This window comes from Phascolarctos cinereus, unplaced genomic scaffold, assembly GCF_003287225.1.
Source record: "Phascolarctos cinereus isolate Bilbo 61053 unplaced genomic scaffold, phaCin_HiC Scaffold_5;HRSCAF=322, whole genome shotgun sequence".
Lineage (NCBI taxonomy): Eukaryota > Metazoa > Chordata > Mammalia > Diprotodontia > Phascolarctidae > Phascolarctos > Phascolarctos cinereus.
Window position 1 is genome coordinate 178584612 of NW_027555958.1, and position 24676 is coordinate 178609287.

The following is a 24676-nucleotide window of genomic DNA, read 5'->3' on the forward strand; positions in this document are numbered from 1 at the left end:
CCTACTATATGCAGCTAGGTGGTGCCATAGTGCATAGAGTTCTGGGCCTAGAGTCAGGAAGACTCAGCTTCCTGAGTTCAAATCTAACCTCACATACTTACTAGCTGTGTGACCCCGGGGCAAGTCCCTTAACTCTGTTTGCCTCAGTTTCCTTATCTGTGAAATGAATTGAGAAGGAAATGGCAAACTACTCCAGTATCTTTGCCAAGAAAACCCCAAATGGGGTCATGAAGAGTCAGAACCGACTGAAAAATGACTAAACAACTATATTATGCCAGGCACTGTATTAAGTACTTTACAAATATTATCTTATTTGATCTTCACAATACTGCAGAGTAGGTGCTGTTATAATCCCCATTTTACAGTTAAGGCAACTGAGGCAGACAGAGACTAAGTGACTTGCCCAGAGTAACACTTTTGTAAAGTACTTAGGTATTAAGTATCTGAGGAAGGATTTGAACTGAGGGCATTCTTGACTCCAAGTCTAGTATTCTATCCATTGCACTACCTAGCTGTCTCTCTGGTTCCATATTCAGATGTTCTAGAAACTAGGCCTTCCTTGCTCCTTTTTATATTCTTCTCTATTGTCTGAGTGAGCATTCTTAAAGCTTGCTGCGGTGTCATGACAGAAACAGAGCTGCTTCTCCCCTTGCAGAATAAGAATCCATATCCCTTCTGCCACTAATACTCCTAAACTGTAAGTCCATAGGATTGCATAATTCCTTATTGAACCTCTCTCAAGAGTTTTCATTAAAAATGTCTTCTGGATGAGCAGACTACAAATCAAGCCTTCTCCTGGTTTTAGTCATAAGCATCACTGCATAGCCAGTGCTCACACCTTTCATGATCCTGTAGTCCCTTCTTCTATGTGGAAAAAAATGCACTTCCCATCAGACTCTTTGCAGATAAGGGGCTACATGGGCACAGGGGACAGTAACTACAAAGGCACACAAATGAAAGATGGAGTAGTGTGTGTGTGAGGAACAAGAGAGGGCCAGTTTAGCTGGTCTGTAGAATACATAGGGGAAAGTGACATACAACGAGGCTGAAAAGATAGGTTAGGGCAAGGCTGTCAAGGGCTTTAAAAGTCAAACAAAGGAGTTAAGATTTGATCAAAAAGCTATAGAGGACCACAAGTTGATTGACTAGAGATTTGTGCTTAAGAAAAATTACTTTGGTAGCTGTGTAGAGGACAGACTAGAGTGGCAAGAGATTTGAAGCAGGAATCCAATTAGGAGGCTATTGTCTAGACAGAAGATGATGAGGGCCTGAACTCTGGTTGCAGTGGTATGAAAAGAAACATTGAATTGAATGCAAGTAATGTTGTAGAAGTAGGAACAGTAAGATTCGGTAACTGATTAGATTCGTGGAGTCAGAGTGAGTTAAGGATAATGGTCATGTAAACGGGAGACTTGGAAGGATGGTGGTATCTTCAACAGAAGCTTGGTGAGGGGTGAAATATGATGACTTCATTTTTTCGGTCATGTTGAGTTTGAGATGTCTCTGGGACCATCAGTTTTAAATGTTCAAGAGGCAACTGATGGTGTGGGATTGAAACTGAGGGGAGAGACTTAGGTTAGAGATATCTTCTGCATAGATTTGATAATTAAACCCATGATAGCTGATGAAGTCACAAAAAGAATGCGTCGTGACTGAAGAAAAGAAGAGAATACCTTTAGATAGGGAGTATGACATGGATGACAAGTTAGCAAGAGAGAGAGAGATGAGGTCAGAAGCCAGATTGCAAAGAACTGAAGAATGAGAAGAGAGGAAGTAAAGCAAGGAGTATTGATAGCATTTTTTAGGAATTAGGCTGAGAAGGGGAAGTGAGACATATGATTATTATCCTTTAAGGGATGGCAAGGTCTAGTGAAAACTTTTTTTTAAATGTTGGAGTACAATAACAGCCTTGTAATTGGTTGTCCTACTTCCAGTTTCTTCCCTTTGTAATTCATCCTCCATATAGCTGCTAAAATAATCTTCTTGGGGCACAAGTCTAAGAGGTTTAAGTTGCTTTGGTTTCAAAACCTTCAGCATTTGATAAGCCTATAGGATAAAAGACAAATCCTTTAGTTTGGCATTTAAGAATCCACAACTGGAGTCCCTGACATGCACATTTACAGCCTTATTTCATAGTCCTCCTCTTCATAAATTTTTATTTTCCACTCAGATTGGACTGTTCCTTGAACTCTACACTCCAAGCTCCACCTAGTGTCCCTCATACTTAGAATGGACTTCCTGATCTTCTCCATCTCTTATAATCTTTCTCTTCTTTCAAGGTTTGGTTCATATGCCACACCTCCTCTATGAAACTTTTCTTGATCCCCTCAGTTGTTATTTCTCTCCCCCTCCTCAATTTTCCTTCTCCTTTACTTTTTTGTATACATGTTGTAAACCCTCAGTAGTATGTAAGTTCTTTGAGAGCAGGGATCATTTATTTTTGCCTTTGTATCTCCAGTACCTAGAACAGTGCTTTGCACTGTTCATAGGCACTTGATGTTTATTAAATCAAATTGAATCAATAGTTCCCTGTCTTGTCCACAAGTACATAATGGCTTTATCAAATACCTTGCTGAGATCCATATAATGTTTTGTCTATGCCTATCCCTAGTTCTATGAACATAGCATTCTGTCAAAAAATGAAGTAATGTTGTACATGACCCAAGCAGAAGATCTAAAGAAGCTTCCCAGAAGCTGAAGATCAGTAGATGGTAGCACAAAAAACCAAAAACAAACCAAAACAACAACAACAACAACAACAACAAACTCCCCCCCTCCCTTAACCAGAAGAAGGTAACTTTATCCAGCTGAGAGAATAAAGCAGGAGAGACCCTGGTTCAAGAGATAAAGCAGTCAGCCTGCTTCACCAGAAGATATAGATGGCTCTGCAGCATCTAAGGCCTGAGTTGTGCCAGCCAAACATATACCCTAGAAACATGAATTCCTTACATATATGGCTCTTCCTACATATTCCTTGGTCCCAAATGTTCCTTAAATATACCTCTTCCTTAAATATACCTCTCTTCATGTTTCCTGGTCATATGTGTTCCCTATATGTTTTTCCTCTCGCACAGGTGGCATGGCAACTTGTTAAGTGTATAGGGGTTGTCACTTACTTTTCTATACTGTTTAATTAGCTGTCTTTTGAACTAATGTGTCTCCTATTGGGCCTAGTAAAGGAAACACACTGATAGGGGCTCATGAGCTATGTATGGTTCTAAGTGGATGCTGACTCACAAAAAGTGCCTTGAGCCTGAGATGGATTTTCTGGGGACCCACATGAGGCAGCTAGGTGGCACAATGGATAGAGTGCTAAGCCTGAAGTTAGGAAGACCTAAGTTCAAATCTGGCTTCATATATTAGCTGTATGACTTTGGGCAAATTATTTAACCTCAAATGGCCTCAATTTCCTCAACTGTAAAATGGAAGATAATAATAGCACCTACCTCACAAGGTTTATTATGAAGATCAAATGAGATATATGTAAAGCACTCAACACAGTGCCTGGCACATAGGAGGCCTATTTTAAATACTCACTACTATGTAAGAGACACCCCAGGAGCTACAAACCTACATCTAGGTGCTAAAGATGTGGGGCATGATAAGGAAAAAGAGGTATAACTAGGAGTCATAATGATCTCAAGGTGACAGTCTTTACTATTGGGATCCTTGATATCTAGAGAGTGAAGTTTGGCTTCTAAAATAACATGGACCATCCTAACAAATGAACAAATCCTGGAACTTAATGAGTTGTGCTATTTTATGATACAGGTTGAGCTTAGATTTGTAATACTTCCCATTCTCCCCACGGTAAAAGCAGTCCTTGATCTGAGTTCATCCAGATAATACTGAAGGTAGATGCTCCTCAATACAAGCAACATATACAGTGATGGTTACTATATCTTAAAAATACTCTTCTGGGAATTACAGAACCACTCAATATCTTCAGTGTCCCATACTTTCAAAGCATGTTCACATATGGTATCTCATTTGCTCCTTAGGACAGTGCTTCAAAGTTGGTAAGTATCCCCATTTTGTAGATTTGGAAACTGAGGCTTTGAATGCTTTAGTCACTTGCCCAAGCAACCAGAAGGCTAAAGCCAGCCTGGGTCCTAGACACCCATCAACGTATCCTGAGTGCAGCCACTCTTTTCACTACCTTCTGCTGAGTTATCAGTGAGCATTGGGAAATAATTCTATTGTTGATGCTCCACAGTTAAATGTAATCCTGAGTAGTTACCAAAGAGGAAAAGGAAAGAAAAACACTATCAATGCAAAAAGAGTAAACAAAACAAAAATAAAAACCAAATAGCTATTGAGAGACATAAATCAGTTTGAAAAAGAAATATCCAGCCCTCAAGTCCAAGTGTATCTGTGCAGTTAGCAAAGAGAATTCTGTAGATGCAAGATCCTTTTCTCAAATATTTACATTTTATTATCTCCCATCTAATGTCTCTCATTTATATAGCACTCTGCAAGCACATGCCTAACAATGCCCTTCTGAAGTAGCAGGACAGCTCTTGCCTTCTCATTTTATAGCTGGGGGAATTAAATTTTAGAAAAGTCTCACAGCACGGACATATCAGAACCAGCTTTCTGGCAGAACTAGCTAGGTTTTCTGATTCCAAATGCAGAGCTTTCCCCATTCCATCACCCACTTTTTTGTAAATATAATCTACTTTAAACAAAAGAACAAGGTTCTTTTTTTTCTGGCTACTTCAAGCTTCTAGGTAACCCAGTGGTGCAATGCTAAATAGGCACAAAATGGCAAAGGAAAATCTAGTATCTCCTCTTCTCTCCTCCAATGCTTTGAGAACTCTCATGACCTATTGGAATTTGAGACGGTTAGGTTGGCTCCAATTTACATTTGAGTAGACATGAAAGAAACCAGTGTCCACCCTCCCATCTCCCCAATTCCTCACCATCCCAATTATTACCTTTTGCAGAACTGCCTGCCTTCTGGTAACAAGGCCTAAAGCAACATGCCTCCCTGCCCCCTTCCCTTTGGCCCACTGCTCCCCGTTCTTACCACAGTGAGCCTTCTTTTGAATAACCTGACCCTGTAATCTTACGACTATGAGGCCATATACCACATTCTATAAGTAAAACTTAAACTTTGAGCCCAATTTCCCCCAACTAATTCCATGGACCTAGAATCAGGACCTGCATTGAAATCATCCCTCAGACACAAGCTGAGTGGCTGTGGGCAAGTCACTTAACCCCTCTCAGCCTCAGCTTCCTCATCTATGAAATGGGGCATGATAACAACACCTATCTCCCAAGGTTGTTGTGAGGATTAAATAAGACAGCACACGTAAAAGGCTCTGGCTTTAAACCTTAAAGTGATTCATATATCTAGCTATCATTACATTGCTGTTGTTGTTATCGTTCTAGCATCAGTCTCTCCTGGACAGAAAATCAAAATGGCTGATTTGAAGCCTATTTCCCAGAGCACATTTCCTGAAGCCAGAGACAATTAGCTAAGCTGCTAGGCTGGACTTCTTCCTGGGAAATCTGCCAGTCTCACCTTTTGATTTCTTAGTTCAGGAATGGCTCTAAGAGTTGCCTTCCTTTGTGAGGCCTGCATGCTTCCACAGCAGGAAAGACAGCTTAAGGGCTATCTATGCCTTGGCCTAAAGTTTGCCATGTCTCTGCTGTGGAACTCCATGGCTCCAACTTCCCCTTTCAGCATGGTGACCCAAGAAGGGAAAAACAGGGAGGGAGCCCAAGAAGTGGATGTGGTCTTCCCATCACTGTACAGCTGTTTACTATTGGGCTCAGAAGGACTTCCTCTTCCCACCCCATTCCTCCTATTCCTACTAGCCCCTTTGAAACTCCTGTGATCCCATCACCCCTCCCCCCACCCTTTCTCTGAGGTGCACTGACCTCAGTCTTCCATATGATTCTGTTTCATCCCACTACCTAGATATTTTCCCCACTGCCTGAAGTAAGTTTACAAGTATACCAAACAAGTCAGTGCAAACCTCCAATTCATTTTTGTGTTCTTCCTTTAAAGTTTCTATTTCCTCCAGGTGTTTATCATGGACTTTCTTGACGGCTTTTTTCACTGCTTCCTCTGTCATGACCTCAGCCTTTTTTTAAAAAAGAGAGAGAAAGAGAAAGAGAGAGGGAGGGAGAGAAATTCCACGTAAGAAAATCTATTAATTTATTCTGAGAACTGGCAAAGTCAATTTGCCATTATCTTGAGGAGTGGAGCAGTAAATCCAAATTTACTGACAGTAAGCAAAGCCACGCATCCACTTACTTTGTGGACTCTACCTCCCTCTAGTGACTGACTTTGTTTGCAGCCTGCACCAGAAAGAGAAGGTTATTGTAAATCAGGGGGCAAACAGTGCTGTTCTCAGTACACAGTCCAGTGCAGGAAGAGCCTGCTTCGGACGAATGGAGGAGCTGTCCAGTTTCTTCAGAGAGAGCCCTCCTCAGTACAAGGCCTCTTTATTCTGTTTGATGTGGGTTCCCAATGCATTATAAATGAAAGGATCATAGGCCAGAAGGTACCTTGAAGATAATAAACCCCCTCATTTTACAGATGAGGAAATTGAGTCTCAAAGTAGCAAGTTACCCAAGGTGTCAAAGGTTGAAAATAGTGTCAGAATTTAAGTCCTCTCATTACAAATATATGACTCTTTCCATTCTACCATGATGAGTCCCAGGACACAGAGATGAAAAGGATCTTAAAATATTAATCTAGTCCAATGCCTTCACTCTATAGACTAAAACCAAAACAAGATCAAGACCGAGACAGTCAATTCTGGCTTGAGGCCAGGTAGCATCAGAATTGGGTTCAAACCTAGTTCCTACAGCTCCAAATCCAGTTCACTTACCACTCCATTATGCCACAACATCGATGTGCTCTTATTCAAATTGTCAAATATTTTTACTACCACTTCCCTTCTGCCTGTTTTCTAAGTTCTAACTAGATATTCCTGCAGTGGCCTTAATCTCTTCTCCTGGGTACCTGGTTCCTAAAGGGCTAGTTCCTTCACTAAAATAAATTCTAGGTGACAGCAGTCACTTTTCCCTCTAAGGATGGCCATGCCCCAGGGGACAGTTCATTCATGAGTTTGAGGGACAGGGATGGGTTCTTTCTAGACTGGGGGTGCCAGCCCTTCCATAAATAGCTGGGCTCTATCACCCTTCATCTAATGTAAGTTCTCTTGAGATGGTTTTGGGGAAGGTTTCATTTTTTGTCTTTGATTCTCTACTGCCTAGCTCAAAGTCTGGCTTGTTGACTGACTGGTTGAATACTGATCCTGGTCATTTCTTCCCTTCTGTATCAAGGCTCCTTCACTTCCAGAAGCTCTGGCTGTTCAAGGCTGAAAGAGGACACATTAGGACCTCTGTTAGTGATGTGTTATTGCACCTTAAGGCAAGAGAGTAAAAACCTTGAAAGTGGATCTTATACTTATCCCCCAAACCGAAAACTCTGAGCATCACAATGGATGCCATACACCTTCAGGCTGGATAACAAAATCCTTGGTGGCAATCATATGCCACATACTGATCTTTGATTTGCTACAGCACAATAACTATATTTCATGCATATCATGAAAACAAATCAAAATTACAGAGTACTACATTTGAAAAGGATTTTATCCCAACCCTCTAATTTTACACATGGGGAAATTGAGGCCCCTGAGAAATGAAATAATTTGTCCAAGGTCTCCCTACTCACAGAGGTCAGATACAGGCCTGGAAGCCAGGTGGCCTGACTCCTTATCCAGTTTCTTCCTATGTCACCACATGTCCTCCCAAGTTGATTGGATTGGTTTATGAAGCTATCAAATAGATATCAAATCAATAGCTTGGTTAGCTATTAAAGTTTAAAACTACATTGTGAGGCAGTACAGCATGATAGACAGAGTTCTAGACCCGGGTTCAAATCCTGCCTTTGGCAGTAAGTAATCCTGGGCAAATCATTTAGCCTCTCAGCCTTAGTTCATTCTTGCATAAAATGGGGATGATAATACTGTTATGTAGAGTGGATAAAATGCTAGATTTAAAGTCAGGAAGATCTAGGTTCAAATTCTCTCTGTCATTTACTTTTTATGTGACCTTAGGCAAGTCACTTAACCTCTGTTTGCTTCAGTATCTGGATCTGAAAAATGGGCATAGTAACAGCACCTATCTCATAGGCTTCTTGAGAGGATCAAATAAAATAATATCTATAAAGTGACCTTAAAGGGCTATATAAAATGCAGTTACTATTACTATTATTATTAATTCAAAGGGTTGTTTTAAGGCTCAAATGAGATAATGTAAATAAAGCACTTTGTAAACCTTAGAGTACTATATAAATATCAGTTATTATTACAGACGCTTTTACTCATTATGTCTTTGTCGCTTCCAAATTTTCTTCCAATTGACCAAAATATGTTAACTACTGAAAACCCTACATGGAGTTTCCCATTCCAGTGTTTCTTCCTTACATAAACATCTAATCTATGGATATATCTAGAAGACTATCACCTTATGATCAATTGATTCAGAATTATATTTACCCACATCAGGTGGTCAGCATGGCCTTCAACCTGGTCTATATCCCATGGAGAAATATGTTCATCCACACCCAAACTGAGCCTTTGTTATTTAGGTTTGGACTATAGCATTCTCTATGGTCCTTTCAGATCTCAGATCTCAATTCTAGGATCTTATAATCTTGTGCCATTTACTTCTCTTGTCCATTGATAATTCCTTCACTAAGCCTCTGTCCTCAAGTCAATTCTACAGTATAACCTTCATGTGATTTCACTGATGTGGGGAGTTCCTACTGTGGAAACTTCCTTTACCAAAGTAGATTGGCAACTGTTCTGCAACTAATATTCTTAAGAGAGTGGCTTGGAACTATGTTCAAAGACTTAACCAAGTCATTCAGCCATCAGGTACCAGAGGTAGGGCCTAACAAATGGCACATAAGAGTGGTGCAGTGGATAGTGTGCTTGGGATTGGAGTAAAAAAGACCAGAGTTCAAATGCAGCCTCAGACACTTAATAGCTGTGTGACCTTCAGCAAATCACCTAACCTCTGTAGACCTCAGTTTCCTCATCTGTAAAATGGGGATAATAACAGTACCGACCTCCCAGGATTATTGTGAGAGTAAAACATTTGTAAAGTTTTTTGCAAACCTTAAAGTATTATCTAAATCCCAGCTATTATTATCATTCCTGTCTCTGAGGTCACGTCTGTCCATTAGAACATGTTTCTTCTTGTTCCTGTTTTATAGATGAAGAAATGAAAGAGTACTTGTGCCTATAGCTTTTCATAATGTCAGCCCTCTTTATCACATGCTGTAGTCTAATAATAATAGCTAGCATGTAGCACTTTAAGGCTCAAAAAACATTACATATATTATCTCATTTGATCTCAACAACTCAGTGAGTTAAGTGTTTTTATTATCATCATTTCAGTGCTATCATTATTCCCATTTTATAGATGAGGGAACTGAGGCTGAGAGATAAATGAAAGGATTTGTCCAGGATAACAATGCCAGTGAGCAAGTATGGCAGGATCTTCCTGATGCCAAGTCCAGTACTCCATGACACCATCTCAAACCTGTCTATTTGCTGATCTTTACAACCATTCAGTGAGTCAACTTGTACAGCAACAAGTCAACATAATTGGAATGGGAAAGGAACACTTTCAGGAAAGACTGTGTGCCTCCTTAATGGTCCCACTCACTGTTTTTTAAAGAGGATTGTCAAGGTTTGGGGGACTCCAAATTGCTTGATTTAGCTCCATGATTCCCATCAGAATGAAGTGTAAGTCCACAGACACATGGTGTAGGCATGGAGAATGAGAGGAAGTCTGCCAAAAAGAGGCCCAGGCAATACAGAACAGTTGTATCCCTGGTGGTATTTTTCTTGTATGCATGCATGCACATGCAAACACACACACACACACACGCACACACACACACACACACACACACACACGACTTTGAACAAAGACCTTTTCTGGAATTATACAGGACACTTTTGAATAGAACATGAGAGACAAGATGCCGATCTTGGTGTAAGACTTTGAAAATAACGATTTTAAATAGGTTTCAAGATATTTTACCTTTGCCCACACTTCATCCTGTGCCTCTTTAAGAAGTTCTTCCAGTTTATCTTGATTAATTTTTTCTTCCTTTTGATGAATCTCAATCCCAATATCTGCATATTTGAATGAAAATTATAGTAAGCATCTAAAGATGGCCTTTTATCTTTTGATCACCTTTGTACTTTGCATACTCAGAACCTACCACAATGCTTTGCACATAGATGGTGCTCAATAAATATCTGGCTGGGGAATGAATGAACAAAATCCAGTTATGACTTATTTCAATTTGAAGAAAGTTTCCTGACAATCCATTTCAGGGATACAACCAAAAGGACTGAGAGGCAGCATGGTGTAATTTTTTAAGTCAAGAAGACCTGGGTTCAAGTGCTCCTTCTGACACATGCTATGTGACTGGGAAAGTTAGTTAACCTCTCAGTGCCCCAGCCAAGTCTCCAAGACTCCAAATTACATAGCTGAAGATTTGCATTGCTGGAGGGAATTTTCACTTTGAGAGTTCCCCTACATGTACTTTCATGAGTTCAGTGCCTTCAGTTGTGGGGTTCAGTAGAAAAGAGGACTAGTAGTAATAATAGTAGTAGTACTACTTCATATTGGAGGAGTACTTCTAACCTTGTAAAGCACTTTCATATCCATGACTTCATCTCATATTCATAGAAACCCTGTGAGGTAAGAATTATTACACCCATTTTACCAATACTTAAAATTCAAAAAATTCTCATACTTGGATGGTGGTGTTGTTCAGTTATGTCTGATTCTTCATGACCTCATTTAGGGTTTTCTTGGCAAAGATACTGGAGTGGCTTGCCATTTTCTTCTCCAGCTCATTTGACAGATGAGGAAACAGGCCAACAAAGTTAAGTAACTTGCCCAAGATCACATAGCTAGTAAGTGTCAGAGGCCAGATTTGAACTCAAGAAGATGAGTCTTCCTGATTCCAGGCCTGGCACTCTATCCACTGCATCACCTAGTTGCCATCCTCCAATCCTAGGCAGCCCTAAATTCAGGAGTTCCAGGTACATGATTCAGGTACTCCCACACAGAACCAGCAATCTTCCCCCAAGGTTCTTCTACTTATGGCCTCCTTAAGGGCAGTTACCAATCAGTTGGGAAAATCAGGAACTAGGACATCTCCTTGACTTTTCCCTTGTTCACTGTTGTGACACAGGCAGATCTGATGATTCTGCCCTTTGGCCACTTTCAGGAATGGCTATATGTAAGATCCCCTGCTCTTCACTACTGCCTTATTGTTCAAGTAGAACAGTGGCATCTCAAAGGATGGCCCAGTCATGAAGATAGACTCTTCCTATATCCCAAATTTCTCACTTTTGCCTTTTACTCCCTCTAAATTAGCAGAGGCCATCATCCTATATAATTTTTATCTCTAGGCCTTTTGGTCTTTTTGCATTCTCCCTCAGCAAGTGAAGCTTGGTAGACATGACAACATTGAAAGGCATGTTCCTTCCTTCTCTTCTGATCCTCTTGAAGAATCAGGAGGAGATTGCATCTTTCCCTCAGTAAAACAATTACAGTCCCTGAAGCTTACGTGTGGGCACATTTGAATATCTGTGAACAAGCACCACAAACATCATGTCAGCAACAGTGTGGTGCAGTGGATAGAGAACTGGGTCTGGAGTCAGGAAGACTTATCTCCATGAGTTCAAATCTGGTCTCAGACACTTACTAGCTCTGTGACCCTGGGCAAGTCACTTGTCTCAGTGTCAATTACCCACTTGATGGTGGCAGTTGGCTAGCAGTTGGTATTGGTGGTAGCAAAAATGGTGAGCCTCTCTGCTTTAGAGAGACTACTTCTTTAGATGATAGTCATGGGGGCTGCTTGGAAACAGGGCTGATGTTCATGTTCATTTGCTTAATATAGTGTTCAGTCAGTCTGTAAATAAGCTTTAGTGCCTATGTGCCAGGGACATAAAAGTAGGGGGGGTACAAAAAGAGGCAAAAGATGGCCTCAAGGGGCTCACAATCTAATAGGGAAAATAACAAGCAAAAATTTACACACCAACAAGCTGTATACAGGATAAATAGGAAGCAATTAAGAGAGAGAAGGCACTATCATTAAGAAGGGTTGGGAAAGGCTGCCAGTAAAAGATGGGAATTTAATTGGGACTTAAAGGAAGCTGGGGAAGCCAGTAGGCAAAGATGAAGAGAGCATTCTAGGCATGAGAGACAGTCAGAAAAAAGGCCCAGAGCTGAGAGATGGCGTATCTTGTTCATGGAACAGCCAGGAGGCCAGTGTCACTGGACTGAAGAGTTCATGGTAGGGACCAAGGTCTAAGAAGACTGGATAGGAGGAGGCTAGGTTATGAAGGTGTTTGAACCTCGGAGCATTTTGTATTTTATTTTGGAGGTGATAGGGAGCTACTGGAGTTTATTGAGTAGGGTGGTGACACGGTCAGATCTGCTCTTTAAGAAAATCACTTTAATGGCTAAATGGATCATGTATTGGAGAGTAGGGATACTTGAGGCAGGCAGACCCATCAGCTGGCTATGGCGATAACCCAGGCATGAGGTGATGAAGACCTGCACCAGGGTGGTAGCAGTGTCACAGAAGAGAAGGGGGCTTATTCAAGAGATGTTGCAAAGGTGAAATCGACAAGTCTTGGCACCATTTCAGTTATGAGAGGTGAGAGATAGTGAGGAATACAGGATGACTCCAAGGAGGTGAGTCCTGAGGGACTGGGAGGATGGGAGGAGATTCACAGAATCTCTGAACTGGAAGGGACTTCAGAAGTCATTTAGTCCAACCGATGCCTACACAAAAATCCCTTCTTCAATACACCCTAGAAATGGTTGGCTCTTCATTTCATGCTTGAGGACCTCCACTGAGAAGGAACTCATGTGTCAAGCTCATTCCACTTTTGCAGAACTCTAATTGTTTTAAAAGTTTCCTGGCATCATCAAGCTTAAATTTGCTTCTTTCCAACTTCCATTCATTGCTCTTAGTTTTGTCCTTTGGGGCCAAACAGAAGAAATCTAATCTCTCTTCCAACTAAAAGACAGTGGTGATACCTCCTCTCAGTCTTTTCTTCTCCACACTAAACATCTGCAGTGTGAAAACTGAATGACTAAAGATTGGTTGGGAAGAAACATGACCAGGCATGTGAAATGAAAGTAATTTAAATTATTTGTATAGCATATTGTGAAGATAGTGTGTAGCCCCCATATTTGACATTAAAGGTATGTTAATTATGAACCTAATTAAACTTCATAAGTAATTGATTCACTTTCTTCCTTTGGGGAGCACATACAATAGAGCACACATTAGCTACATGACCCTGAAATATTAAACACCGCATTTGAATAACCTGTAAAAAAAATCAACATGACCTCCAAAGTATCAAGAGTAAATAAAGTCATGCTTATTTTACACTCCCTCATATTTACACTCTCTCTGGACTCCCCTCCCGATTTGTATTCATATTAGCATGTTGGGTTCCCAGAAGGGCACCTACTACCTTGGGTTCCAGGACAATCTTGTGAATGACTATTCATAACACTATAGTACACAAGCCCCTACTGGCAGACTTTCCACTAGCAATTAGCTAGTAGACTCAATTAGCTCTTGGAAAAGACATTTACTCAACAAAGCATTTCCCCCTCCAAAAATCTAGGCATACTCTCCTACCAAAAGTCCTGGGGTAAACAGAAGAGTAGGCCCATATTTAAAGTGAAGTGGTAATAAGACACACATAGAGAGGAACTGTGTGGCCAAGGTAACCCACAACTCCAGAACTGTAGAAATCTGAAGTCCTTTTTTCTAGAGTCTTCATGAAATTTACTGGCAGCTGAGGCATCATGCCAGTGTCAAATGGGCTGCTCCACTACTTAACTGGCTCTTTACAATGCACAGGATTTTCAGCTGGACAGGTCAATTTATTTCCAGGTTAAACTGGGCAAATTACTTGGCTGCTAGGCTGACTTGTTAGAGAATGTGGCACCTGTACTGGATGGCTTTATCTGCTAGACTCTCTGGGATTATTTTTTTGATATAGAGCTATATACACTCTGCCACCTTTATTTAATCTCAGCCAGGGACGGGGGTTATTCTGATACTTCAGCTGGGAAGTTGTGTTCCTTTCAGCTGGAGTGCTACTGTGCTCTTTCAGAAAAGGTAGAAACCTTTTGTCAAGGACTGACAAAAGCCACTTCTATTTGACTGCCAAAGGGTCTCAGCTCTGAGATTACCTAACAGGCAGGTGGAAGAGTTATAAATTTTCTTGCTCAACAGCTATTCATGGTTCAGAACTGGGTTCCCTTGGTGAGGAAACCTCATCCTAACTTACGGTGACTATCCAGTTAAATTTCTGGATTCCTACTGGATCTTTACACAAATACTTGGAGGTAAGGGTAGTAAGAAGGCAATCTGTGCCCAGGGGCAGGTTTATTATCTCTGGTCTTTTCATATGCAAGGACCTTATTCTCTCACTTCACTGTCTCCATCTTTTCCTCTCAGAGCAGCAGTTCTCAAAATATGGTCATGGGCCCCCAAGGCCCTTTACGGGTGGATGTGTGGAGAGCTGAGATCAAAGCTATTTTCAAAATAATAATAATAATAATAATTATACAATTTCTAATACTAATATGCTATGGAGGACTCACGTAAGGCAGGTGCTTACACATAGGTCAGAAGAAGCAGTACAAGGACACTCTCAAGGTCTCTCTGAAGAACTTTAGTAACAATTGTGAGACATGGGAAATGCTGGTACAAGACTGTCTACATCAAAGAAGATGCTACATGCTCTATGAGTAAAGCAGAATTGCAGTAGCACAAAGGAAACAGAGACATCTAAAGACATCTCCATCCCAAAATTGTTTAAATGATCTATTTGTGCCTAATCTTGTTGGAGCCTTCTGAGCTCATACTGGAGTGCTCAGCCACAGCTGAACACACTGTACCTTCACCCCAACATTGTGATATAATTGGTCCTCTTCAAGTACCAAGGACAAACAACAACAATAATAATTTCTAACATGGGGGCAGCTAGGTGGCACAGTGGATAAGAGCACCGGCTCTGGAGTCAGGAGGACCTGAGTTCAAATCTGGCATCAGACACATAACATTCACTTGCTGTGTGACCCCGGGCAAGTCACTTAACCCCACCGCCTAGCCAAAAAAAAAAAATTTCTAACATGGTAAATATTAACCGGTATAACTCACATAAACAGAAGGTTTTGGGGGGAGGAGGTCCTCAATAATTTTTAAAGACTGTAATGGGATCCTGACACCAAAAAGTTTGAGAACTCTTGCTTCATACCTTCAATTTTGCTTAAGTCTTAAAAAAAAAAAAAGGCATTCCCTTATACAGGGATAGGGAAACACTGTTTCGGAAGTAGAAAGTCAAATCAGGTCAGGAATCATAATTAATTATTCATATTCCATGGACTCTAGAAAGTCTTTTGGAAATTGACAAGTATGGTTACAAAAGGTGTTCCATTTACTTTTCCCATTGGTAGCTCCCACAGGCCAAACATAGAAGACAGGGAAGTCAAACTGCCAAGATGACCTATCATTAGCGTAGATGAACATTTATTATGTTGGCAGGGATTTGGCTGTAGAGGAGGCAGGGAAGATCTTGTCCCTACATAGACATAACAATGAAGAGTTGGTTAAAATTGGAAGAACAGGAAGCAGTTCAGGCCCAGGGGCTTCCAGGCACTTCCCAGCAACCATATATACACAATTCTACATGTATACTTGTCTCTTCCATTAGAATGTAAGCTCTTCGTAAGGGATTGTTCATTTATTGTATTTATATACTCAATACTTGGTGCACAATAGGCTCTTTAACAAATAATACTCATTAATTAACTGATATCAGAATATCCACTAGTGTTGGTGATCAGGATTAGGCCAAATTAGGAAAAATTAGATTTGCTCTGGAGAAGCCAGAGGAAGTATGAGGTACCATTAGAGTACAGCTACAGGGACATGGAACTAGGAGAACCATTGTATCCACTGTAGTCCTGTGTTTCTGTTTCTGTACTTTTTTTGTGTGTTAGAGTAATTACCTGAAGAATATTTTCCATGGAATTTGAACCTCAGAGCTGTTACTGCTTGTGAGTTTCTCAAGAGAACTGGGGTCTCTTCTGTGCCTCTTTATCTATGGGTAGTGGGAATTAGCCTAGAATGTGCCCTGGGATGGCCAGACCATATTTGGAAATCAGCCTTTGATATTTGACCTCAAGGAGTCACTGCTTACTCAGCCACATGTGGGGGAGCCATTGGTCTGAGGTTTTTATCTCTTTCCTTAGGATCAAAATGAGACACTTGTAAGGTCAATCAACAGTTAATAAAAGGAGATTTATTTTACCATAGTAAGAGAAGGATATAAAACAAGGATAGGCCTTCAGAACAGCTCAAGTGATTCAGATGAGCAAAGCTCCCCAGCCTGAGCTACTCATCAGGATCTCCTAGTCAAGCTTCAGAGAGAATGTTATGCGGCATTTCATGGTTGTTTTTGTACTCCAGAAAAGAGGAAGTGATATCAACAGTATAAACCTTTAGTCCCCCTGAGCCACTAAATCTGAAGGATGGTCTTCATATCTTTATATATCCCTACCACAAGTGCTAGTAATGAAATGGAACTACATCTAGTCACATAGTATTAATATAAGGGTAATAACAAAAACAAAAAAAAAAGGACACAGGAGCATTTGGGATTACTTTAGGGAACCATTTTATAAGGCTCCAAGTCAGCTTGGAATGCTTTTCTGATAGGAAAACTGGGGATAAAGGAATGAAGAAAAGAACATGTAACTCTACTCCCTGCATTGATTACAAGGGGGATCAGGGAATATTTCACAAAGGAGGTGACATTTGAGCTGGGTCAAAAAGATGACTAGGATTTTAAAAGACAGGAATGGAAAAGGAGGCATTTAAAGTTAAGGTGGAAAGTACAAGGATCCAGGAAAGCAGCACAGTGACTGGCACAGTAGGCACCTAACAAATGTTTATTGACTAACTGGGATATCATCATGCAATGCAACAATGCAAGTAATCTGAGAGGCAACGTCATATAAAGGAAAGACAACTGACATTTGAATCAGAGGACATGGGTTCTAATCCTGATTCTTTAACTTATTTTATGTAAGCTTGGGCAGCTCAGTCATTTAACTTCTCAAGGACCTAGTTCCCTCATCTGTCCCTTCCATCTCTAAGTCTATAATCCTCTGATCTAGTGTGGCTACAATATAGGACATGTGAAGCACACTAATAGAAATAACTTACAGCACATTTGATGGTTACAGAGCACTTTGACATATTATCTCATTTTATCCTCACAATAATCCTGTGATATAGGCAAAGCAAATACCACTATTTTACAAATGAAGAAACTAAGGCTCAGAGAGATTGACTTGCCCAAGATCAGCTAATCAGAAGCAGAGTTCTGACTCAAACTCTGGTCTTCTGACTTCAAGTCTGGAGTTCTGTTTTGTTTTTCCACTGTTATGATAAAGTTGAAACCAAATTATGCTCTGAGTATTAAGTGTAATGACCACCTACCATCCAGAAGACCAATGGTAAAAAAGTATGCTGCCCACCTCCTGACAGAGGTGATCACAAACTCAATGCAAAATGAGACATTTTTTTAATATGGCCAATGAAATGTTTTGCTTGACAACGAAGATTTTTTTAATAAGAGCTTTCTTTTTTCCTTCCTTTTTTTCAATATTGGCAGGGAGAGGTGGCAGGAAGAGAAATTAAAATACTTGTCAATGAAAAAAGAATAATAAAAAAAACAGATTATGGAGGGTTTCAATGTCACTTGAGGGACTTTGGTCTTACCTCCACCAGCAGCAGACTCCGCCTAATGAAGATTTTGGAGTAGGCAGATAATATTTTCAGAACCTTTGCACTGCTGTGCAAAGGGCACTGGTTTAAAGTCAGAGGAATTGAGTATGAATCTTGGCTATGCTCCCTTGAGGAAGCAATTCACCTGTCTGGGTCTCACTGTCTTCATATGTAAAAGATAGGTGGTAGACTAGGTGATTTCCAAAGTCTCATCCAGTTATAAATTATCCTATGAACTGCACAGAAGTAATACCTGAAGCTACGGATGTAGACACCATCACCACAGAACAGAGAAGGCAGCTAGGAAAGTACCTAGATTTAAAGCAAGTCTGTACATACATAGTGTAGCATGCATACTGCAAGCTTGTTGATTGATTGGAAAAAAGCAGCAAAGGAGACAAATTCTCCTCCAGGAATCACATTATTTCTTGCTTTTAGTGGAAATTCCTCCTCTACTTACCCCAATTAGTTAGAGACACTACATAGAGGCAGATCCTAGTAGACAGTATGGTATGGTAAGTCTTATCAGCACGACCTGGAACTCCTGCCTCTGATGCATGGTGGCTATGTAGACCTGGGCAATTCACTTAACCTCTCAAAAGCCCTAAGCAAACTCTCTAAGACCATAAATTAAAGTTGCTGATCTGAAGCACTAAAGAGTTTCCACCCTCGGAATTCCCTATACTGATGAAGTCATAGATCTGGACTGAAAAAATGGTTGGAAGACACACAAGTTAATGATCATGTAACTTTAATCAACAAACATAAGCAGAGATAGACAATGAGGTGACAGGAAGGCTTAAATCTGCCACTACGAAATATTAGTGCAACTAGAGGAGATCACAGACTCACTTACCTAGTATATCCTTATGAGTATAAAACCTTGTCTTAAATGGTTTGTATTCATGGATCCGTTCAAAAGCTTCCTCAGTAGGTGGTGGTGGTATTACTTTATTACATACTGCACAGCAAACAAAGTTTTCGAGATTTGGATTCCGAATCATAGTTGAATTTAAGGCAACATTCAAAATGTAGAGTGGCTGATACTATCATTCTAGGATTAGGAAAAGCAATAATAGGGATTCTGAGGGAAAATAATCTTTTCAGCAGACTGGAGGTGGTTTACTGTTTCAAGGTGAAGTCTGGAGGATGGCTTGAGGATTAAATCATTCACCATTATGAATTAAAGGAATCCCTACAAATAAAAGCATTGGGAAAACTGAAGGACCTTACTGCATGGAGCTGAGAAGGTGGTTTTACTGAAGGTTGACCTTCAGACTTGAAGCTATAAATTGTAACTTCCTTAGCAACTGTTGCCAGGGTCAAGCTTTGCTCACAAAAGTGTCTGGAAATGACAAAAGAGATTACTATGGAGTATTTCACAGTTTTTCAGATGCTTTGTTTTAAGGTATTTGAACAATTGATTTCCCAGAGGTCCACACTGCAGGAAGTACATTAGATTACATATGAATGAAAGGCTTGGTAATGTAGCGATAAAACTACTTTTTGGGAAATGACACTACAATTTAGAGGGGAAATGAAGTCAGTACCCCAAATAATCAGATCTGGTTTCCTAGGTTATATAATTAACAAACTTGTTATTGTAATGACACAAACATATATATTAAAACTACCAAAACATGACATAAAAGTGACTTGACCATCTGACAGTTCTTTTTCTCTTTCCTTCCTTCTTTGTTTCTTTTTCCTCATCTCTTCCTCTTTTTCTTCTCACCTGGTTTAAGGAAGCCTTTCTCCCTCTCTTCTCTTCTCCTTGCTTCTGTATTTCTTATCAATAGTCACTAGGCAGGATGAAAGCAGAGCCACTAAATACCAAAACTGGTGCTCTTATTCTCACCATTTCTTTTCTTGCATTTGAGGTTTTACTGATTAATAGTTTAAGGCATATCCTGAATTTCTCATCTTTAGGATGAGGGTGTAGGACTAGAGCAAGTTTCTTAACCTTTTTTGCATCATAGAGTTCCTTTGACAGAATATTTTGTTTTGTTTCAGTGAGGCAATTGGGGTTAAGTGACATGCCCAGTCACACAGCTAGTAAGTGTTATATGTCTGAGGCTGAATTTGAACTCAGGTCCTCCTGATTCCAGGGCTGGTGCTCTATCCATTGCGCCACCTAGCTGCTTCGACAGAATGTTTTTAAATGGATAAAATGAAATAAATAGGATTGTAAAGGAAACTAATCATATTGAAATACAGTCATAACAGTATTAAAAACAAACAAAAATCAAGTTCACAGACCCCAGGCCAAGGACCTGAGGTTTGGAGAATCTTGAAAAGTCCTTTTCAGTTGTAATGCTACAGTAAATCCTCTCACTTAAGTTTTTCCATCTCAGCTATTCTTTAGGCTCTGGAAGAAATGAGCAGACCTTTCTCAGACAATGTTAGAAACAGAAGGAACCTTTACAGACTAGATCAATCCTCTCTCTTCACAGATGAGGAAAACCAGGATCCTGAAAGCTTGATTTCGCAGATAGTCTTCAAGGTCCTCCCATCTCTAATAGTCTTTGATTCAACAATCCAAGGTCACAGAGCTATTATCAAGTGGTACAGCAGGAATTGGAACTCAGATCTCGATATCAAGTCCAACCAGCATCTTCTCCACTGCATTACAATGAAGGACCTCTGGACCTCTTGTTGACTGACATTCCAATGGCAACTGAGATACATAGCTGACAAGGCCAATTCCCTTTGCATATTCTACACACATGAAGACTGTTCTTTGGTCTGCAGCTGCAATCATTATTATAAAGCCCATTAAATGTTATAAATGTTGCCTCTTAAAATTTAAGCTTAACCTAGAACCACTATTTGTAAAGAGCTACCTCCCACTCCCAAACTCAAGATTTTTTTTTATTTAAGGCAAATATTTATTGAGTACTCAAACATAAAGGCCATTTTTAATGCATCAAACTAAAGCAACTAAAACTTGAACTTTGCTCTAAAATTCAAAGTTTAAAAATGGGACAATATCAATTTTTTTTGAGACTTGAAGCTGTGCTAGGTGTATTGATGGAGATACACATATACATATCTGTTTTCATGTCACCCTATTTATAAACATACTCCAATTAATGTACAGCATTTCATTTCCTGCTTCCACAATTTTGCTGACCCTGGGCATTCCTTTTTCACTTCTATCTTTCAGAAGCCCCTAGCTTTCTTTAAAGTATAATTCTAAGGTCACCTCTTACATAAATCCTTTTCTGAAGCACATCCTCTCCTATTTGTATCTCCCTTTGAAACTACTTTCTATTCACTTAGCTGTATCCTCTCCTTCCCCCCGCTGAAGGAAAACAACTTGAGCTATTTGGTGTCTATCTTTATCTCCTCAGTGCCCAGCATGGTGCCAGGCACATAACACATGTTTGCTGCTGAACCTGTCAAATTAACCTAAAGACTTCCAGCCTTCCTTTCTGCACTTATTCTGCTTCAGTTTGCCATGCAACTGCCTTTTTTCCTCTTTATCAAAAATTGTAATGGTCTAGAACTGTATCTAAAAGACAGCACGGCAACAATCAAACTACAATCTATAACACACTAGATCTACCATTCTATGGCACCAATGGACACAGGTCAGTCAAATGCATAACAGGATATTAGTTTTAAATGTAAAGGATATTTTGAACCACTTTGGTCTAAGTTATATGATATACTGTATTACAGGGCTAAACTAATTCATTCAATAAGCACTTACTCTACTATGTGCCAGGCACTGTGCTGAGAGCTGGGGATACAAAGAAAGAGAAAAGATGGTACAGGGGAAGACAAACATGCAAACAACTATATATAAACAATAGAAAGGATAAACCTTATGGGGAAGGCCCTAGCAACAAAGGAGATCAGGAAAGATATGGTGTGATTTTAGCCACAGATTAACTATTTATTTACTACACAGTAACAGAGGAAGGCGTTATTTGACAGTGTTATCAACAAACATTTAGTAAGCACCTATTATGTGCTAGGTACTGTGCTAAGAGATCTGCTAAGACAAAGAAAGAAAAAAAAACAATTGCTGCTCTAATGGGGGCCACAACTATAACGACACATAAGCAAGATATATACAGGATAAACTGGAGATAATCAACAGAGGGAAGACACTAGCATTAAGAGGGCCCAGGAAAGGCTTCCTATACAGGTGGGACTTTAGCTGGGCCTTGAAGGAAGCCAGGGAATCAAGAAGAGCAGAAATGAAGAGAGAAAGAATTCTAGGCAGGAGGGACAGTAAGTGAAAAAGCCTAGAGACAGGAGATTCAGTGTCATACCAGGAACAGCAAGAAGGCTACCAAATAGATTTGCTCTTACACATGCAACATTTAGGATCTAAGAATAATAGCTTTATGGCTACAAAACATTTCACATATCATTTCTTTTTATTCTTTTACAATGGCTCTGTGAGCTAGGTGGCATAAGTTTTATTTATCCAACATTTTGCGTGGTGACTTGAAGGTCAAGTGACTTAAGGAAGGTCACAAAGCAAGGGTGGATAACAAGACCCATACATGTACAAGTTCTTTTCACATATTATACATACTATGAAAACTGTCCTATGGTCTGTAGCTAAAAGTCTTCCTAGAATTTTACATTTAGGAAGACTATTTCAGACTTGAAGTATAGCTTGAGCCCAGGCTCCAATCCAGGTCTCCCAGCTTCTCACCCCTTCCTACTACACTACTCTCCTCTTCATTCTCATTGACTCTTTTTTAGCCAGTAGCATTTGCTTTTAAGTCAGAATTGCTAGATCATCATCAGCTCATTTAGCAAGGCTCCACACTGTCTAAAAACTTAATATGACAGTGCACAAATGTACATAGCATCTACCACAACCATACCTAAAGGCAGAAGACACAAATTTTAAAAAAGTGGAAGAAAAAATTTTTCTTTAGCTTAACTTGAGAACAACACAGACTAGACCTCAGAAAGACTGAAGTTTTTCTAAGTCTTGAAACTTAACTCTGAATGATATGATTTGGCATATAAGGAGATGAAAAATTCTAGGGTCCAATAGTAGAAAACTTTTAGTATGCAATACTTCAGTAAACACAAACAAAAGGAAGAAAACTTGTTCTCATCAATACTTCTAATTTCAAAAATTAATTTAAGAAATCTTGCTCTTTGTTCAATGACAACTGCTTTATGACAAATATCACTTTGCAAACAGTAGGGATTTCCTTACCTAGTATTAAAAGTTCTATAATATTGAACCTCTTTCTAGGAAAACCCAACACTTTGGATTAATTATTCTTTTGCTCACCCTAATTTTAGTAGACAGGTAGGTGGCTCAGTGGATAGAGCACTAGGCCTGGAGTCAGGAAGACTCAGACACTTCCTAGCTGTGTGACCCTGGCCAAGTCCCTTAACTCTCTTTGCTTCAGTTTCCTCATTTGTAAAATGAGCTGGAGAAGGACATGGCAAATCACTCTAGAATCTTTGCCAAGAAAACCCCAAATGGGGTTCTGAAGAATCTGATACAACTGAAAAAAGACTAAATAATGAACAATGAATTTTTGTAGGTCATGCGGGTATTTTTTCAAATAGATTTAAAGAAACTAAAAAACTCAAGTGTTGAGGGTGAGCTAAGACTGAAATGCCTTTATGGGTTTCCATCAACAGGATACTCCATCTTTTGGCTCAGCACAACTGTCTCCCATTCCTGGAATTCTCTTCCTCTCCAATTCCACCTACTGGCTTCCCTGGTTTTAAGTCCCAACTAAAATCCCATCTCCTATAGGAAGATTTTCTGAACCTCTCTTTAATTCTAGTGTCTTCCCACTGTTAACTAACCTATTTAACCTGCATATAGCTTGTTTGTGGTTTCCATTAGATCACAAGCTCCTTGAGGGCAAGAACTGTCTTTGGCCTCTTTTTGAATCCCTAGCATTAATTAGCACAGTACCAGGCACCTAGTAGGTGCTTAATAAATGTTCATTGATTGATACTGATTGATTTATTACCAGCCCTAGAATGCCTAGAAAGAAAAAGCCTACCTACGGACCTTCATACACTCCCTAAAACAATATCCGTCATTGTCTTTGGATAATTTCCCACCTCATCCCAGCCTCCCCAAAGTAACTTTCATCAGTAGATAATCTTACTCTGGTATACTTTCAACAAAAAAAGAGGGAGGGGGACCAAGAGGGGGAGAGACAATACATTTCGAAAGGTAACTTTCAGCAGCTAGAAATCCACACTGGTGAAATCTCAGACTCTCACTTGTACAACTGCAATTGGAATAATAATAATTAACATTTACATGGCACTTTAAGATTTACAAACAGCTTTACAAATATTATCTCATTTCATCCTCACAACAGCCTTAGGAGGTACATGCTATTATTATCCTCATTTCATGGATGAGGATAATGAGGCAGATATCGGCTAAGTGACTTGCCCAGGAAGTGTCTTAAGTTGGATCTGAACTTGGGTCTTTCAGTGCTCTATGCAGTGTGCCACTTAGCGATCTATAACATATTTAGGCTGGAAACTTAGGGAGTCCTCTCTTTTTGTTTTTTTTGTGGTGATTAGCAGATTCCCTATGAGGGAGCAGCTCTGGCTCACCTTTGCTTGCTGCAATATCTTGAAAACCTGTCTGTACCACAGCCATAGTTTAAATGAAGGATAGGAAGACGACCCATATGTACCTGAACAAGTCTGTAATTTTTAAAAAAAGTTTTGAACTTTTTTCATACCCTCAATTCCACCTGCACACATTTTCCCCCCAATTCTTTCCTAACTAATGAATATCTTCTTGCTATATAGAAAAGGAAT

The 24676-nt window shown here is 39.9% G+C and overlaps 1 protein-coding gene across 1 annotated transcript in view; it reads right to left on the reverse strand.

Annotated features, from left to right (window-relative positions):
* CUNH6orf163 (chromosome unknown C6orf163 homolog) overlaps positions 1-24615 on the reverse strand; it is a 29879-nt gene extending 5264 nt beyond the window's left edge. Inside the window, exons 1-3 of the mRNA XM_020976315.2 lie at positions 18747-24615; positions 10081-10175; positions 5985-6092 (exon numbers count right to left, since the gene is read on the reverse strand). Coding sequence (XP_020831974.1) covers positions 5985-6092; positions 10081-10175; positions 18747-18894 — 351 coding nt within the window. The 5' untranslated portion in view covers positions 18895-24615. The remainder of the gene's footprint in view (positions 1-5984; positions 6093-10080; positions 10176-18746) is intronic.
* Between the last annotated feature and the right edge of the window lie 61 nt (positions 24616-24676).